Source organism: Schistocerca gregaria, chromosome 4 (genome assembly GCF_023897955.1).
Source record: "Schistocerca gregaria isolate iqSchGreg1 chromosome 4, iqSchGreg1.2, whole genome shotgun sequence".
Taxonomy (NCBI): domain Eukaryota; kingdom Metazoa; phylum Arthropoda; class Insecta; order Orthoptera; family Acrididae; genus Schistocerca; species Schistocerca gregaria.
Window position 1 is genome coordinate 147655548 of NC_064923.1, and position 18319 is coordinate 147673866.

The 18319-nt window shown below is 38.1% G+C and overlaps 1 protein-coding gene across 2 annotated transcripts in view; it reads left to right on the top strand.

Moving 5' to 3' along the window:
* The window catches only part of LOC126365952 (PC-esterase domain-containing protein 1A-like), a 237588-nt gene that overhangs the window by 191853 nt on the left and 27416 nt on the right, over positions 1–18319 (top strand). For both annotated transcript variants that reach the window (XM_050008736.1, XM_050008735.1), the window contains exon 9: positions 4591–4731. In XM_050008736.1, the coding sequence (XP_049864693.1) occupies positions 4591–4731 (141 nt within the window). The remainder of the gene's footprint in view (positions 1–4590; positions 4732–18319) is intronic.

Consider the following 18319-nt stretch of genomic DNA (forward strand, 5'->3'; position numbering starts at 1 on the left):
TATTCATATGATCTCCAAATGCATCCCTGTTGCTTTTTGAACATATTCTAAGTTGATTTCTCAACTATTGTGCAGCTGTTGTGACAGGTGGTCTCATTGGGGAAGTTGTAGCAGTGTGGGAATCGGGAAAGCAAACGAGACTCGTCCATTCTTTTGCAGGGTTTGCTCTAGAGATAGGATTATAGCGGAACAGGAGGAGAAAATTAGAGCCCTTCACGCTGATTTGGACAGAGTGAGGGAGGAACTGAAGAGGTTAAGGGGGAGGAGGGCAAACAGCAGTGGGAAGTGGTAGCTGGGAACAGGAGCCACAGAAAGAGGACAGTGTCTGACAGTTTCCTGATTGGCACAACCAATAGATTTGCCTTGCTGCCACAGTTGAGTAAGGAAGAGGCTCCGGTAGAAGTAGATGTAATTAAGATGCAACAGAATCTCATTAGGAAACCAACTGCTTCAAAAAAAGTAGAAAGTAAGAGGAAAGTTCTGTTGCTAGGTAGCAGCCATGGAAGAGATGTGGGCCAGATTTTGCAGGAAAAATTAGGTGACAGGTACCAGGTCACAAAATTTTTCAAGCCAAGTGCAAGTCTTAGCCAGGTGGTAGAGGATATAGGTTCCTTGTGCAAGGGATTCACAAAGCAGGATCATGTAATGGTAGTGGGTGGAGTGGTAAACAGTATTGGTAGGGATCAAGGCTGCAGTATTGAGTGTGACGTGGTGAAAATAGCCACGGCTACGACCCATACCAATGTTGGGCTGGTGCCTGCTTTCGTGCAACATGATCAGCCCCAGTTGAACCGCTCTGTCAGGAGGGTTAATAAGGAGTTGGATCAGTTGTGAAGGGCGGCCTCTCTGTCAGACATTGGATTGGTTTCTGTCGAGGCTATTGATAGGGGGGATTTCACAAGGCATGGCCTACATCTCAATAGGAAAGGGAAGGGTAAACTGGCATGGTTGTTAGTGAAATCCATAAGGGGGGACCCTAGTACTCATGGATGTATCTCTTTTTTAGACTACTATCAGTGTCCAATGAGAAGGTCAGGCAGGCAGGTGCTAAAGAGGTCCAAAACTCACAAAATTCTCACAACAGGAAAGTAAATAATAATGTTACCATATTTAACCAAAATATTGGTGGATTAAAGAAAAAAGTAGAGTCTCATAAAATAAAGTAAAAAATAATGTTACTATTTTTCACAAAATATTCCAGGATTGAAGAGTAAAGTAGATGAGCTCCTGGTTTGTTTAGATGACATTGAATCTGATAATGTAATAGATATACTATGCCTGTGTGAGCATCACATTGTGTCTGATGTGGAAAAGGTAAATATCAGTGGTTATAAACTAGCTGCACATATGAGTAGAGAGAATAAGGTGGGAGGAGGAGTTGCCATATTTGTCAAAAGTTATCACTGTGGAGAAAGCTTAGATACAAAAAAGTTTTGTCTAGAGCAGCATATAGAAACGTGCCTGTCAACTTAAACTGAAGGAGGGCTCTTTTATAATTGTAACAGTATATAGGTCTCCTTCAGGAAACTTTCATTTATTCCTGGAAAACTTGGATGCCTTGTTGTGCTATCTGTCGGATAGGGGGAAGCAAATTATTATTTGTGGGGACTTCAATGTTAATTCACTGAAAGAGTGTAATAGGAAGAATTACCTGGAAGTCTTGCTCGGTTCTTTCAATTTGTCATCTGTCATTAATTTTCCTACTCGGGTAGTAAAGGACAGAAGCACATGGATAGATAACACTTTTATAGGCCAAGATAGGTTTAAAAACATAAATTCTTGTCCTGTTGAGAATGGGCTTTCTGATCATGATGCTTAGCTAGTTACAGTATATGACATAGCTCCATTCAGTAATTCAAAACTACCCTCCAAAGTTGTGCGTCCAATTAATGACTCAACAAAATCTTCTGCAGTTAAACTGGGATGAGGTGTACAAGGAACCTGATGCTAATTTAAAATATAACTTATTTCATGATACACTTGTAAGAGAATTTGAAAACTGTTTCCCCGAGAAGGTGGTTACATCTAATTATAAGAAACCATGCAAAAAACCTTGGCTTACTAAAGGAATAAAAATATCTTGTAACCACAAAAGGGAACTGTATCTAACAACAAGAAAGACTAATGACCTGTCTTAACTAGATTTAAATTTTATTTCAAAGTTTTCCTGTGGTTAACTTCATTCCAGGTGTCTTCAGAGATCCAGTCTTCCCTTCGATGTGTCCTAAATCCTAAGATGTTCTCTCTAACATCTAGGTAACTGTCTCTTAACTTTTGATAACCTGTCAGTTCCTTCCTGCATGAAAGTTTCTTCTGTTTAGCAGCTTAAGAACAATCTTTCTTTGACCTGTTGGTCTTTTAACCTACCCACATGTTTCTTATTGTTCCTGAGACTGACGTTGGTTCTATTTGCCATTGTCTTCAAGCTAAACTCATGCCAAAACTAGGTGGTGGTCACTTCCAATGTTTGCTCCTCCTTATTTCTCACATTTAAAAGGGAGTGATCTATTTGATTTACTGGAACATGATCTGGTGAGAGTCAGATTATCTTATGGCATTTATGATGTGAAAACAGTTTGAAGCGTGTAAGGAATATGCGGAAGCAAACAAAAAAGTGAAAATAGGGATAAGGTGATATAAAAGGAAATGATTGGGTGAGCAAGCACAATCAGCAAAAGTGGCAGCAATACGTGAGAATATAAAGAAGCTGCACAGTATCACCAAATGTCTGTCAATGAAGAACTTTAGACATGAAGGACCAATGAAGAGCAACAATGGTGTGATGATTATGACCCAACGATTCAGCTACAAAGAAGGGAGGAGCACTTCTAGGAGCTGTTAATTTGTGAGGAAAATCAAGAGGAACAGGCGAGAGATGTTTTGTAGGAAGTTGAAACAGTTCAAGCTATAAACCCATAGTGCTATCAATGGACTAAATTAGGATTGCTTTTAGAATCCCAAAAAGAATGCAAATGTTTCAGGCCTAGAAAATATAACTCAAGAACTTTTAAAAGCCAATAACAAAATGACTCTGAAAGTTCTCCATCTGTTGTCCAAGCATGTTTGGCTCAAAGAGACTGGAAACTCTTTCTTTTATATGTGCAGTACGGTGACAGAAAATTGTGGAGCCGGAGAAAACATGAAGAACTGCACAAAGAAGATAGATACTGTTTTCATACAGTAGTGTCTAACATGGTATTATAGGAACATCACATGTGAAACAAAAATTCATGTTTTTAGTTCCGATGTGAAGGCTCCTAATGTACACCAGTAAATGTCATGTGACTAGGGCCTTCCGTCGGGTAGACCTTTCACCGGGTACAATTCGTTCAATTTGACGCCACTTCAGCGACTTGCACGTCAATGGGGATGAAATGATCATGATTAGGACAACATAACACTCTGTCCCTGAGTGGAGAAAATCTCTGACCCTGCCAGATAAAATCTCCGACCCAGACAGGAATCGAACCTGGGCCCTTACAATTGATATTCTGTCGCACTGACCACTCAGCTATCGGAGGTGGACATGTACACCAGTGAAATGTGCAAAGTAGACAAGAAGGTTACATCACCGTCACAGAGTATATAGGTGTCTTTGGTAAATCATGAATACCTGGTGGCCACAAAAAATAAGTAATGAGGAGCTGTGGAGGAAAACAAGTCAGACCCATGTAGAAGAATAGGTAAGTGAGAGGAAGTGGAGATGACTAGGGCACACACGGAGGAAGTTAGAGGGGCAAGTGAGTAGAAAGCACTGGAATGGAATCCCCAGGGAACTAGGAAGAGAGGCAGGCTCAGGGAGAAGGCAGTGAAGAGGAAGCAAGGAAAATTGGAAAAATGTGGGCAGAACTGAGGAAAATGGTGAGTTCTCCTGGATGCCCTAAGCCCCCATAGGGACCAAAGAAATTAAGTATGGCAATGTGTCATATAATAATACAAACACAGAAGGATTATATTTAGGTAAGTAATTTATGTACAAACATAAATATCTACATACATTTTTATTCATAATTTTGCACTGATTATATTTTTTAAAAACGTCTTCCTTTGTGGTTGTAGGGTATCATTCCATGTATTTTCTGAGCAGCAAATCATACAATTCGTTCTTAACATTTTTCTTTTTGTACTGATCTGTTTTAACATCGTACAGTGCCAAAAATGATTTATAAATTTTGATGCACTCAAATAAGAATGCTCTTCCCTTTTATTTTGAGCCCATTTTCAACACAGTGACAAATAGCAAACACAAAGATACACAGAGACTGCAGCTGTGAGTGACTGGTAAGGACATTTTCAATACTGTCCACAGACAGCACAATATTTCCAGGCAGCACAGCATATTTCTATAGTTTTTGATATGCTCAGCATTACGGCACAACCTCTTAATCTCAATGCTACACACTCAATGATATTGCATACCCAGAAATATTTTGCAGTAATATTGACCATCTAGAGGCCAGTGAGGACTAGTACCATCTTCCATCTTGTTTGACACTGACAGCCTTTAGAAACTGATGACAGAAAGTAAATTCTTAGAGGAAAATCTGTGAAGTACTTCTTAGATATGTAAAATTTATTTATTTATTTCAGCTCTTGTCTGGAACAGGACACTGCCCGGGAATTTCAGTAGTTTGGCGTTGGAAAAAGCAAAAGTGCTCACTGTGAAAGAGAAAAAACATGAATTTAAATTACCTGAAGTTCCAAACATATTCATCAGGGAAAAGCAGTCAGGTGAGTGAAACGACATAATTAATGTACAGAAACTGGAAATTAACACAAATTACACTCACTTGGTACGTGTGGCAGCACAGCTGTAGTAATCTGTTTCAGCTAATAAAACTGCTCCAGCTGTCAGAAAGTAATTTATTACTTGCTCTATCACAACAAGTTTCATGACCATAAAATCACATCTTCAGTTGAACATGGAACAGATACAAATACAAAATTTACAGTTAGAATTAACCATAGTGTGTCCCTATCAAAATGTTCCAGTACCAATCACCAGCTGAAAATGATGACCTTAAATTGTGATTGGAACTCCATGAGGGTAAATAACTGACGTCCCCTATCTTCCTGCTAGAAACTGGCATGTAAAAAGCCCCCATCATCTATAAAATGACAGACAGTATGAGACAAGAAGAAATGATTAAAAAACCGAATGTAAAGAAATGAAACAGCATTGTCTAGTAGATCCAGTAAGTGGACAAAGCAGATCACAGGCGAAGTGGCCCGGACACCAGCACAACACATACTTAGTGCAAAGGTCATGTCCATGGAGGATCACTCAGGCACACATGCATGGAATTGGAGGATCAACATAGGAGCCCAGTGGCCCCAAACACACACAACCAAATCAAGAAGTTAACTACACGACAACACAAGAAGATAGGGAAATATGTATAGAAAACCAGAATCCGGAATCACCAGCATGAAAAGTAGTATAATTGACAAATAGTGTAAAGTATCTTGACTCATTGATGCTATCATATGCAATTTTATTTAGGTGTGAATAATACACTACATTTGTGCAAAGAAGCAAAAAGTAAAATACAAGACAGAACAGATTACAAAATGTCTGTAAAAAGATTATAAAACATAAAAAAACCCGTACATGTTCAATATGGAACCACATATTTAAAAAAAAAAAGAAAGAAAAACTTAAAAAACAGAAGCTGAAAGACAGCCACTTCTAATAAGCAGATAGAACCAATATAATAAAATAAAGTACAGTTGTACAAAATCAAAAACTGGGCTAGCCAGTCATTAGAGAAATATACTTAACAAAAATATGAACTGCTGTATACAGGATATGTGTAAACACTTTTTTATGCTTGAAGCATGAGGCAGTGCAAGTCGGTTGTGTAAATAGATGAAAGTTAACTTAAAAGCAGTTTACTGTATAGGAGATGAAAATTGAGCTGCCACTTTTACAGAATGTGTAATACAATATTTTTTAAATGTAAATACATCGTAAAATATTATAAAATATATAAAATGCAAACATCCCAAAGGGAACCTAAAAGGAATTCTACTTTACCAATTCTGTATCGTAACCTGCTTATGAATGCCCACAAGCAGGGAACAGCAAAATGCCATGAACTGCAGAGAGAATGGACAATCTACGTATTATGCATCAAACCCCCACCATTCTTTTGTGTTCTATGCATATTAGCCAAAATGGCATGGTGCCGTAGGTCTATCTGCTCATTAAGAGTGAATACGAAATATTCTGCGGATGACGTTTAGGTTCCATAAGTAAATTTTTTAGAAATATTTATAATAAAGAGTGTCCAACAGTACAAAGTGAGCACTGAGTGCTGTTTTTGATTTTATGTCTTATTACCATGTTCTTTAAATTGAACACTTTAAGTTTCTCCGTGTCTCACTGACATATTTTACTGGACAAAAATTACGACCAAGTTGTTCACCTTTAATGGGCAGATTGAACTACACCGCCATGCCCATTTGGCTAACTTTAATTGTCTGCACAGAATACACATCACCAATAAAGGGTTGACGCATAAGAGATAGGTAATCCATTCCATCTGCGGTTTGCGGTGTTTTATTATTGTCCAATTGCGATTGTTAATGTGCAGGTTGCAATACAGAATTGATATGGTAGTATTCATTTTAGGTTGTAATTGAGTGATTAATAAAGCAATTTCCCACAACTGTTATTAGTCAAAATAACATGAAATACTTCAGGTAGAGAGTGTCAGCCAGTGTTAAAAAGGGGTTTGCAAAGGTGTTATAGCACAACATCAGTGTTCACTGTTTGTTACAAGGGGATGAAAACCAAGCTTATGAAGCAGCAGAAAGAGAGAGAGTGATGACTGTCTTCGCATGTACTTGCAGTCATCCATTGTAGTAAAATGTCAATCAAGATAATCAGTACCACCAATATGTGTCATCACTCACGACTAAAAATCCCTTCTCTGTGAGGTAGAAATTGCAACAAGATGTCAATTTTAGCTTTTCATTATCTATTTCTGAACAAATACCATGAAAAGTGATGTATTTGTATTTGATTCAAATTAGCATGCAAGAGACCCTTTCTCTGTGCTACCCACAGAATGACACAGTAACAGTGAGCAATGGGGCACCAACTGTGAACCTTGGGAAACCAAACAAATCACATTTCTAACTATATGAGACTAATTTGTGGTCTGCATACAAGTAGAGCCTTGAGTTGGAGGAGTTTGTGTAATGTTACATAAATATTTTATTAATATAGGAATTTTGGTTGAAATTGTGTGTATGGTTTAGAATGGCTGCATTGAGGTACTGTGCAATTAGATTTTGTTTTTTACCTATCATTTTAAGAAAGACCATGACATTAGCAGTCATGACTTTGACGATGACAATATTCAGTTTGAAACTTCCTGGCAGATTAAAACTGTGTGCCGGACCGAGACTCGAACTCGCGACCTTTGTCTTCTACCAACTGAGCTACCCAAGCACAACTCACGCCCCGTCCTCACAGCTTTACTTCTGCCAGTACCTCATCTCCTACCTTCCAAACTTTACAGAAGCTCTTCTGCGAAGATGCTTGCAAATACAAACAACATGAGTGGGCTTACAATAAATGGAACGCCCCAGAGAGGCATCATTCTTTCATCTAACCAAGACATCCAAGAAAGGCAGACAACCATATTTCAGTATTTCCATAGTGAACCAAATGTTGTTATGAACAGACTGAAGGTGGTGAAGAAACTTCATCAATTTATCTTCTCCATGAGGCCACACTATGAAAGTATCATCCACATACCTCTGAAACACAGTTAGTTTAAGGCCAGCTGATTCCTGTGCTCTTTCCTCAAAATCCTCTTTACAAAGGGTGGTCACTAAGTGAGACAGTGGTCTGCCCATGACAATGCCGTCAGTCTGCTCAAAATATTCTTGGCTGAACATAAAATAGGTTGAGGATAGAGCATGTTAAAACAAAGCAGTGATAACCGCATGAAATTTTTTCCAACTAGTGCTAAAGAATCTGTAAGAGGGACCTTGGTAAAAGTGACAGCACATCAAAGCTAAAGAAATGGTCACAACTGCTTAGACACAGAGCACCCAGTCTATTGTTAAAGGCAGCTGAGTTATCCTCACTTTGACTATAGCATGACTGGCCTTCTCAGTGCTGTGCAGCGGCAGACTTAATAAAATACGTCACTCTGACGTATTTTGGTATTATGTCAGGTTGCCAACACCTCAATAAAAAGCTTAAAGAACTTAACAATTTTGCTCTCTTACCACAAGCTTGTCAAAACTTTGAACATGTGAGGCCATCTCCTCCCCCTAAAGACGTCTGATGTTAAGTTTAACCAGCAAGCGCATTGCCTCCAGGAAGCATGGTCAGTCTGCCAAGTTGAATTGCGATGCATGTGCAGGATACTCGCAGCACCTTATATAGGGCAGAACTGAACAAGTCTTCATAGGCTTGCATGAAGTTGACTGGCAAGTGCCCAGTCAAAATATTATGCAATGAATTAAATGACAACTGGCTGCAAGCCCAAAATTTGTTTGAATTTTTAAATAGCTAGGAAAATTTTAAAATTCACATGAGATGTCTTTATGCAGAGAGGATGGCCTCATATGTTTGAAGTTTCGACAAGCTGTCTGGTAACAGAGCAAAACTATTAAGTTCTATAACCTGGATGCCATTTCAGAAGAATTGTAACAGTTACATCTAAAGGTTGTAGCACATCCCTCTCCTGTATCATGGTTTGGGTTGAAAAAGAGAGGTTGATAGTCTGTTGCCACAGTAGTCATCACCACAAGAGGTAACCGCACGACATTTCACTGTCAGTTTCACAGAGAAAAATTTGGACCATGTGACACTCCGTATTAAGCAAGGGATTCAATTTTGCACCTACTCCTAGAGCAACATCTTTAATTAGTTTGAGTGTTGAAGAAGCTGTATGCCATCTTCCTTTGGATGCTGCAGAAGAAATAAGAAGGGAAACTTGGAATATTCTTTGAAGGCTTCTCTTGAATGTAATAACTTAACATCTGTAGAAGGGGCTGCACTATGAAATCTACGAGAGGACACTGATGTAGTGGCACTAAAGGCTGACAACAGTAATGCACCGTTTTGTTACCTTGGGGTGTGTGTGATGGTAAGATGTATGGTCTGCTAAGTGACTGTACCTACAGGAGGACTGATTACAACCCCTCAGGATGTGTGCAACAGAAAACTTCTGGACTATTGATTTCCTCCTCCTAACCTCAAGAGGTTAGACCACATAGTTGTGTACCATCAGGACTGCATGGCCTTCCGAAAATTCTTAAATAAAGTGTTCCATTACATCCAGTAATGAGCAGTATTGGAGCGCCTACATATTGTACAGGATGGCAGCCAGTCAAGGAATATTTTTGGGAATTGGTTTAAGAAATTTATTTCAGAGGCCCAGTTTTCAGAGGCCAAGTTTTCTTCCAGAGTAATTCACGCCATGTCTACGTGACACAAGTCGCTTGTCTTTCAAAACAGAGGCAGTTCTGTCCAGGTAAAGCTGCTGTCAGGAGATGTCCTGAGTCCTCTTCTGAAACTGCTAGCGAATTCACGCCATTGATTTTAGCCAATAGTGTGCACGGGATACCGATCACATGTGTGGACACTGGAGTGTCCTGCAGTGCAGAACACACTTGCTACTCTCTCTTGTCATCCATACCTTGAGCAGAACAGACATATTTTTGGAAGGCAAAGCCTCTGGCTCAGCTTTTCACAACTGGCCACCAATGTAAGGTAACATGAACCGCTTCCACTTCCATTGCCCATTTCAATTAATTGTTTGACCTCCTAGACTGGCCTAAACCTGGTAACTTCTGACCCTAGGTGCGCACCTTGTACACCGTACATTGAAATACATCCTCTTTATTGTGCCTAAGTTCCTGATTTGTTATTTAATGGCAGCCCACTCTCAACTCCTGACCGCTCAACCTCCTGCACCCAGTCGTCCCAAGGCCTATGTAACAACCGCCTCCTCCCCTTTCCCAAACCCTGTATGCATTTACAATTGGTGACCAGAAGTAGTATCATATACATTTACAATATGATGCAGCCCAACATCTCTCTTCTTTGCTAAGACCGTTGGTGGGAAAATGCCTATATCACATCCGTAACTCAGCTGCCTTTATCAACAGACTGGGGGCTCTCCATCTAAGAACTTCTGACCATTTGGTTCGCGTTGATGTGGTATCACTTTTTACAGAGGTCCATCTCACAGATTCTTTGACACTACCTGGAAAAAGTTTCATGTAGACATCACTACTTTGTTTTGGCACACCCTATTCTCAACTTACGTTATTTTCAACCAAGAATATTTTTAACAGACTGACAGTGTCGCCATGGGAAGACCACTGTCTCCCTTGGTGGTCAACCTTTTTATAGTGAATTTTGAGGAAAGAAGATTTGAATCAGCTGCCCTTAAACCAACTGTATTTTGAAGGTATGTGGACAATACTTTCAGTGTGTGGCCTTGTGGAGAAGATTAACTATATTCATAACAATGATAGACATGAAAATAGAGAAAGATCATTTTTTTGCCTTTCTTGGATGTCTTGGTTAGACGAAAGAATGATGCCTCTCTGGGGCATTCCATTTATCGTAAGCCCACTCATATTGTTTGTATTTGCAAGCATCAGATTGTCATCACCCGTTGGAAACTATGAGAATGCTTAAAACATTTGCACACAGAACTCGCACTGTCTCAGATCTAGGTAGTATGTCTAAAGAACTCAACCACACATCGAAAGTGTTTAGGAAAAATAGATATTCTACCCAACAGATTAACAGGGCACTTGTCAGTTAAAACCAAGAATCAGGAAGCGGATAAAGTAGAGAACACACTGGCAAAATCTTTAGTTTTTCTTCCTTTTGTGAGCAACATTTCATTTAAAATAACAAGAATTCTCTGTAAATTTCAAGTGAATGTTATTTTCTGTCCCACTATCTAAAATTGCAAACCTTTTGGGAGCAGAGCATGATGACTTGTTACTGTAGAAGGCCGGAATTTACAAAACGGCTTGTCAGCATGCTATGGCTTATGCAGAACAGGCTGCAGGCACTGTGGAAGAATGCTGCACTGAGAGTCAATGTTGCACTTGCCTTTTGCAGCCAAGCAAGTTCACTATTGCCGAACACTGTATTTCCACTGGACATTCAGTGAATTGTGATATAACTGTGATTTTGAGCACAACAACATCTTTTTGGGACTCCATTCTTAAAGAATCCATTAATATACATCTGGTGGAATATCTGATGAACCAGGATAGTGGCTACCAATTGGACTGTGGGTTGAGCCCTATTGTGTCCATGATTTGCTTTAATTGAAGATGACAGAGTGTGCCAACAGCTGCAGCAAGCACTAATACAGAGAACAACTGAGTTCCACGCTTCCACTAGTAAGACACTGCTGCCAGGAAGTGTGGTCTGTCTGTCAACTTGAATTCTGATGCAAGTGCATAATACTTCCAGTACACTACATATGGCGGAACAGAACAAGTGTTCACAAGTCTTCAGTGGCTCACCTGAAAGTGACTGGCAAGTGCCCAGTCAAAATATCATGCAATTAATTATACAGCAACTGGCTAGAAGACCAAAATTTGTTTGAACATTCAATTCCCCAAGAAAATGTTAAAATTCACATTAAAATCCTCTGACAGCATGCACATCATTGTGGTATCTGAGCCTTTTAACTGTAAGAATAAAGCAACATCAAATAAGTAGAACATTGTATACATCTTGAAAATTATATTAATTACATATAATAATAAAAATGTTGATATCCTTAACATCAATCTCAATGAATATAATGTCTTTTATAAAGGTCTAGCTGCCCGCTGTGGTTGAGCAGTTCTAGGCGCTTCCGTCCGGAGCCATGTGGCTGCAGGTTTGAATCCTGCCTCAGGCATGGATGTGTGTGCTGTCCTTTGGTTAGTTAGGTTTAAGTAGTTCTAAGTCTAGGGGACTGATGACCTCAGATGTTAAGTCCCATAATGCTTAGAACCATTTAAACAGGTCTACACGACTGTGAAGTCCAGCTGTGGGAATTTAAGCAGTTGATGTTCATACACTGTTCCTCTTTCCTCTAAATGTTTCTTTAATTTCCCTTTATATAGCATATACCTTTCCTAAAGTCATGCATATTTTCCAACTTTGATTTTCTCCTCTAACCATTCTTGCTTAGCCACTTTGCACCTTCTGTCAGTCACATTTTTAGATGTCTATAACCATATTATGTATGGTTCATTTGCTGCATTTTTATATCATCTTCTTTCATCTGTTAAATGCAAAATCTAGTAAGTCATCTAAGTATTCCCATTGGGCCTTGTCTTTCTGCATAGTTATTCCTGTGCTGCCCTCACTATTTCATCTCTCAAAGCTACCCATTTATCTTCAGTTGCATTTTTTTCTGTCTGTCATTGCCTAATGCTCCTGTATTAACTCACAACAACTTTTGCTTGTTCCAACTTACAAAGTTCTATCTATATAATTTCCTACCTTTCTTCAATTTCTTCAGCTTTCATCAGCATTTCATAACTAACAAATAAATATCAGAATCCATATCTGATCCTACAATTGTCTTGTAGTTTGATATCTGGTTTCTAAACCTTGGCATTATCCTTATATTATGTTGTTGTTGTTGTTTTTGTGATTTTCAATCTGAAGACTGCTTTGGTACATGTCTCCATGCTAGTCTAACCTGTACAAGCTTCTTTATCTGTACACAACTACCACAATCTACATCCATTTGAGTCTGCTTACTATATTCAGGCCCAGGCCTTCCGTTGCAATTTTTACCTTAAACACTTCATTTCGTTATCAAATGTACAATTTGTTAATGCCTCAGGATGTGTCCCATCAACTGTTGTGCCATAAATTTATTTTTTCCTCGGTTTGGTTCAGTAACTCTTCATTTGTTGCTTGAGTTACACATTTAATCTTCTGCATTTTTCTATAGCACCATGTTTCAAAAGCATCTGTTCCCTTTTTGTCCAAATTTCTTAGCATCCAAATTTCATTTCCATACAGGGCTACACTCTGGACAAATACCTTCAGGAAAACTTTCTAACTCTTGTATTGGCATTAAATGTTAAAAAATACCTCTTTTTCAGAAGTGGTTTTCTTGCTGTTGCCAGTATGCATTTTATTGTTCCTACTTTGGGCTTAATTCTTTTTTTGCTGCCCGAATAGGAAAACTCATGTATTGCTTGTAGGATCTCATTTCCTAACCTAACTGCCTCCACATCACCTGATATAATTCGACTTCACTCCTTTACCATTGTTGTACTTTTTTATGTTCATCACATAATCTCTTTTCTCTTATCCATTCTGTACAGGTGCTCATCCAAGTCCTCAGCTGTCTCTGAGAGAATTACTATGTCTTCAACAATCCCAGAGTGTTTATTTTCCCCATCTTAACTTCATCTCTCTTTGATTTCCTTCAAAGCTTGCTCAGTGTGCAGATTGAATAACATGGGGTATGCAACAAATTTGTCTCAGCTCTTTCTCAACTATGGCTACATCTTTCATGTTCTTTGACTGTAATAACTGCAGTGTGGTTTCTGTACAAGTTATAAATAACCTTTTGCTCCCTATATTTTATCCCTGCTACCTTCAACATTTCAAAGAGTGTAATTCAGTCCACATAGTCAAAAGTTTTCTCTAAATCTACATATGCTATAACCGTATGTTTGCCTTTCTTAAGCCATCTTCTAGGATAAGTCAAAGCATCAGTATTGACATGCATGTTCCTACATTTCTCTGAAACCCAAAATGATCTTCCATGGTGTCAGCTTCTACCAGTTTTTACATTCTTCTGTAAATAATTTGCATGAATATTTTGCAGCCATGGATCTAATGGCTCATTAGTTTTCACACCTGCCTTCTTTGTGATTGTAATTATTACGTTCTTCCTGAGTCAGAGGGCATTTTGCCTGTCCCATACACAGGGTGGTCAGAAACAATCTGAAAAGCTTGTAAGGGTGTTGTGAAGTGTGTTGTGCTGAGAAATAAATGTTAAGAAAATATTCTGTACATTTTGCTGTTTCTGAGTTAATAAGCATTGAAGTTAGCCAGTTCTCGCTTTTGCATGCGCATATTCAAGTTACCTGCCAGATACAATTAGTGTCGGTTGTTCTCTTAGCTTAGATGAGTTCTTAGCCTTTGACTTGGGTTCAATCCCGTTTTTGTATTGCTCTCTTTTTCGGTTTAGGAAACCAAATTAAGAACTTATTTAGTGACACAGTATCTGGTGGGCCACTTGATTTTGTGCCCTGATTGACTAACTTTAATGCTAATGGAAATTGCACTACATACCTTTTTTTAGCAGTTATTTCTCAGCACAACTTACCCTACAACACCGTTACAAGCTTTCCAGACTGTTTCTGACTGCCGATTACATTGCACATCAGTTGGAATAATTTTGCCATGGCTATTGTAACACCATAGCTCTAATACTCCAATGATTTATTTTGGTTTTTGTTTTATTTAATGTTACATCATTGAGCTTCTGTAAATGTGTTTGTTTGAATCGATAACATAAAAATTGTATACTCCTTTCTTTGTTAAAACTTTGATGTCGCGGTTTGATTCTGTGCATTGTAGTATATCTGTCGTTTAAATTCTTTGTCTCATTTGTAGGGAACAAATCTTACTGTATGTAATTGTAATTTCTTTGTGAATAATTTTTTTGTAGAAATGTCAATATGTGCAAATATTCTGTTTTATTGAATGAATTTGGTTGCTGTTATGTAAACTGCTGATCCTCACTTAGGGTTCTTAGTTAGTTTGTATGTAAAAGGTGTTGTGGTTCCCCTCGGGGACGGAACTGTGTAGCGCGTGCAAATTGTGGTTGGCATAGGTAGAAAAGGTGGAACAAGCTACCAAATTTTGCACTGCCATGTAAATGTTGCATATTGTGCTGGTCCCGAGAGAGGTTTTTTTTTTTGCTACTTTCCAATGCCTCGAATGGATGGATAAATAGCTGGAACTATTCTGGAATTTGCATCTATCATCGCCACCAAGAAATGACTGAGTCCAGCAATTCTACCTGTAATTCCACCTACCGACATGCAATCGCCACCACATTGCGCAATCACTGAAATGGAGCACTATAGCAATGTACAATGAAGGATCAGCTTGATGGATGTGTTAGTATGCTCAAATATAAGGTAATTTATAACTGAGTTTATGTACCTACCTTGATTTTTCTCCTTATCATAACACCTCTCAGGTTCCTCTCCGTTTGAACTAAAGTGATTTCCGAGTGTCCCTACTGAAAGAACATTAAAGACCAGTGTTTTTGCTAATTAACGCCTCTTGAACATAATAAAAAAAGAAAGTTAATGAAAGTAATTTTCCTAATAAAACTGCTTATTAGTGTATTGTTGCCAACTTCAAATTAAGAGTTCGTAAGACTGAGGCTTATAAAGTTTTGCTTCGTAAATGATCTCATTACTGCCTGTTGTAAATCACAGAAGGTGAGTCAATATCTTACATATATGTTAATTTTGTCTCTCAATGTAGTAAAATTGGAAAACTGCAGTATGAAACGTTATATACTCATGTTTGCTAAGTGTTTGTCTCTCTTGTGTATTAGAAGTGCATATGAATAGTATACCAGGATCCACAGTCTGTCTATTGTGTTAATGCTCGGTAACCAGTAACGGAAAGACCATTAATTATGAAAACCATAATTTCTTTATTGAAATGATAGTGAGGAGTAACCTGTAAGTGGATTAAAGTTAACTTTCATTTTAAATAGTAACGTATTTAACTGAGAGAGACTTAACCTATATCCAATTAATGATTCTGCAGTGAATAGTAATAATAACATTATAAAGACCATTCAGTTTGTGTAAGCCCTGAAAGTAATAGTGTGTTTCGGTATCTGTTATAATTTTGCAAATAGTTTGTACTGCTCTAACTGTTAGTTTCAATCTTACAATAAACATATGTATGTGTCAAGAGTTCACTGCACTCGCGAGTGACAAAGTATAGGTAGTGTTTATCCATTAAAGTTACTAATAACTATTTTCTTGAACGAGAATGTTAATCATTCTCTTGCCTAGTTAGGCTGGCGACCGTTTTCTTTACCTGTTAAACAGTGCAGATAGGCAAAATTTTGTTTGTTACTGTTCAAATATTTCCGTAATTCTGACTTTCACTTCCGATAAGCCACCTCCGTTAGGTACAACACGGCCAACACAACAAAATTCCTCTCAGAGGGTAACACTGCTCTGTTGCGTTGTACTATAATTGCTTTAATAAAATAGTTTTATCACACAGCCTGCAACCTGCTTTAAGGTTATGGTACAGCAGTGACAGACACTAGTGTTATACTATGTCTTCCACAGATTCTGATAATTCTGAGGGAACGTTGTGTGCACCAGGAGCCTTGTTTCCACTTATGTCTTTCAATTCTATGTCAAATTCTTCTTGCAGTATTATGTTTCCAATCTCATCTTCAGTGACTTCCTCTTCAATTTGTATAATATTGTCCTCAAATTTGTCCTCTGATAATTACCCTTACTATATTCATTCCATCTTTGCAGTTACCCTTATTTGGTTAATGCTCGCTTGTCATCTGAGCTCGTTATATTCATACAGTCATTTCTCTTCTCTCCAAAGGTCTCTTTAATTATTTTATAAGTGGCACCTATTTTTTCGTTTCTCCTGTTTCATTCACTGCATTTTTATATTTTTTCGTTATGTCAGTTTTCTACAATGTCTTATCTTTTTGCCTATTTGATCCCTATTACCTTTACTGTGTCAGCTCTCAAAGCTACAGTGATCCCTCTGAAACTCTCAACAAACATTGATTCTCCTTAATTTCCTACCTTTCTGCAATTTCTTTGGTTTGGTATGTGCTTTATAAACACTAATTTATGGTCAGAGTCTACGTTTGTTCCTGGAAAAGTAACATAGTTTAAGATCTGATTTGGAAACCTCTATCATTATATAATCAATATGAAACTTTCCAGTGTTCCCAGGTCTCTTCCATGTGTACAACCTTTTTTCATGAATCTTGCACCAAGTGTCGGCAATGATTTAATTATGCTCTGTGCGGAATTCTACCAGGTGGCTTTCCATTTCATTCCTTTCCTCTGTCAATCTTCTCATTTTATTTTTCCTTCTCCTCCATTTCCTACTGCCAAATTCCAGTCACTAACCACAATCAAATTTTTGTTCCCTTAATTATATGAGTAATTTCCTTTATTCTTTCAATAATCTTTATCATCTACAGAGGTAATTGGCACATAAACTTATACTATTGTGACTGGAGTTGGCTCCATGTCTGTTTAGAAAATGGTAATATGTTCACAATGCTGTTCACAGTAGCTTTCACACATTCATATTTTCTGATTCATTGTTTGTTCTAGTTCTGTGTTATCCCTATTTAAACTTGCATTGATAACCGTGTATTGAAATGACCGTAAGTCCTGTTCTTCCTGCCACCACACATCATTAAGTTCCATTATATCTAAGTTTAACCTATCCATTTCCCTTTTAAAATTCTCTAACCTCCTTACCCAATTAAGGGTATTTAACGTTCCTTGTTCCAACTCATAGAATACCAGTTTTGTTTTTCCTGATAACAACATCTTTCAGAGAATAGTCCCCACCCAGTAATCTGAAGCGGGGACTATTTTACCTCAAGAATATTTTATACAGGTGATTCCGCATCATTAAGACACACTGTAGAGTTGCATGCCCTTGAGGAAAAAACAATAATTACTGTAGTTACCCCTGCATTCGTCTGTTCACGGTACCAGCACTGCAAGGTTGTGTTTTCAAATGATACATGGCCAAATCAGTCAATCATCTAGACTGTTGCCCTTGCAGTTACTGAATAGGCTGCTGCACCACTTCAGAGGAGCCACAGTTAGACTGGCCTCCACCACTGTGGTAGCACCTAAGATATGGCTATCTGTATTGCTGAGGCACACAAACCACTCCAACTTGGCAAGATTCATTGTTCATGTGGGATCATTATACAGTCTATGTGGAACATTCTGATATATCAAGGTCTTTTCCACATATTCAACCTTCTTTCTTGATTTTCAAACAAAGTGATAGCAGTGATAAAATTGTGCTCTGCACAAAATTCCATGTTGTGTCTTCCCCTTTCATTCTTTTCCCCAGCCCATGTTCTAATATTTTGCATACATTTTCTTTCTTTTCCTACTATAAAAATCATGCTCCCCTTCACAATTAAATTTTTATCTCCATTTATGTATTGAATAATTATTTTTGGTTCTTGTATTATTTCTTCTATATTTTCATCATCTGCAGGGCTAGTAGATACATATTGTGGTAGGC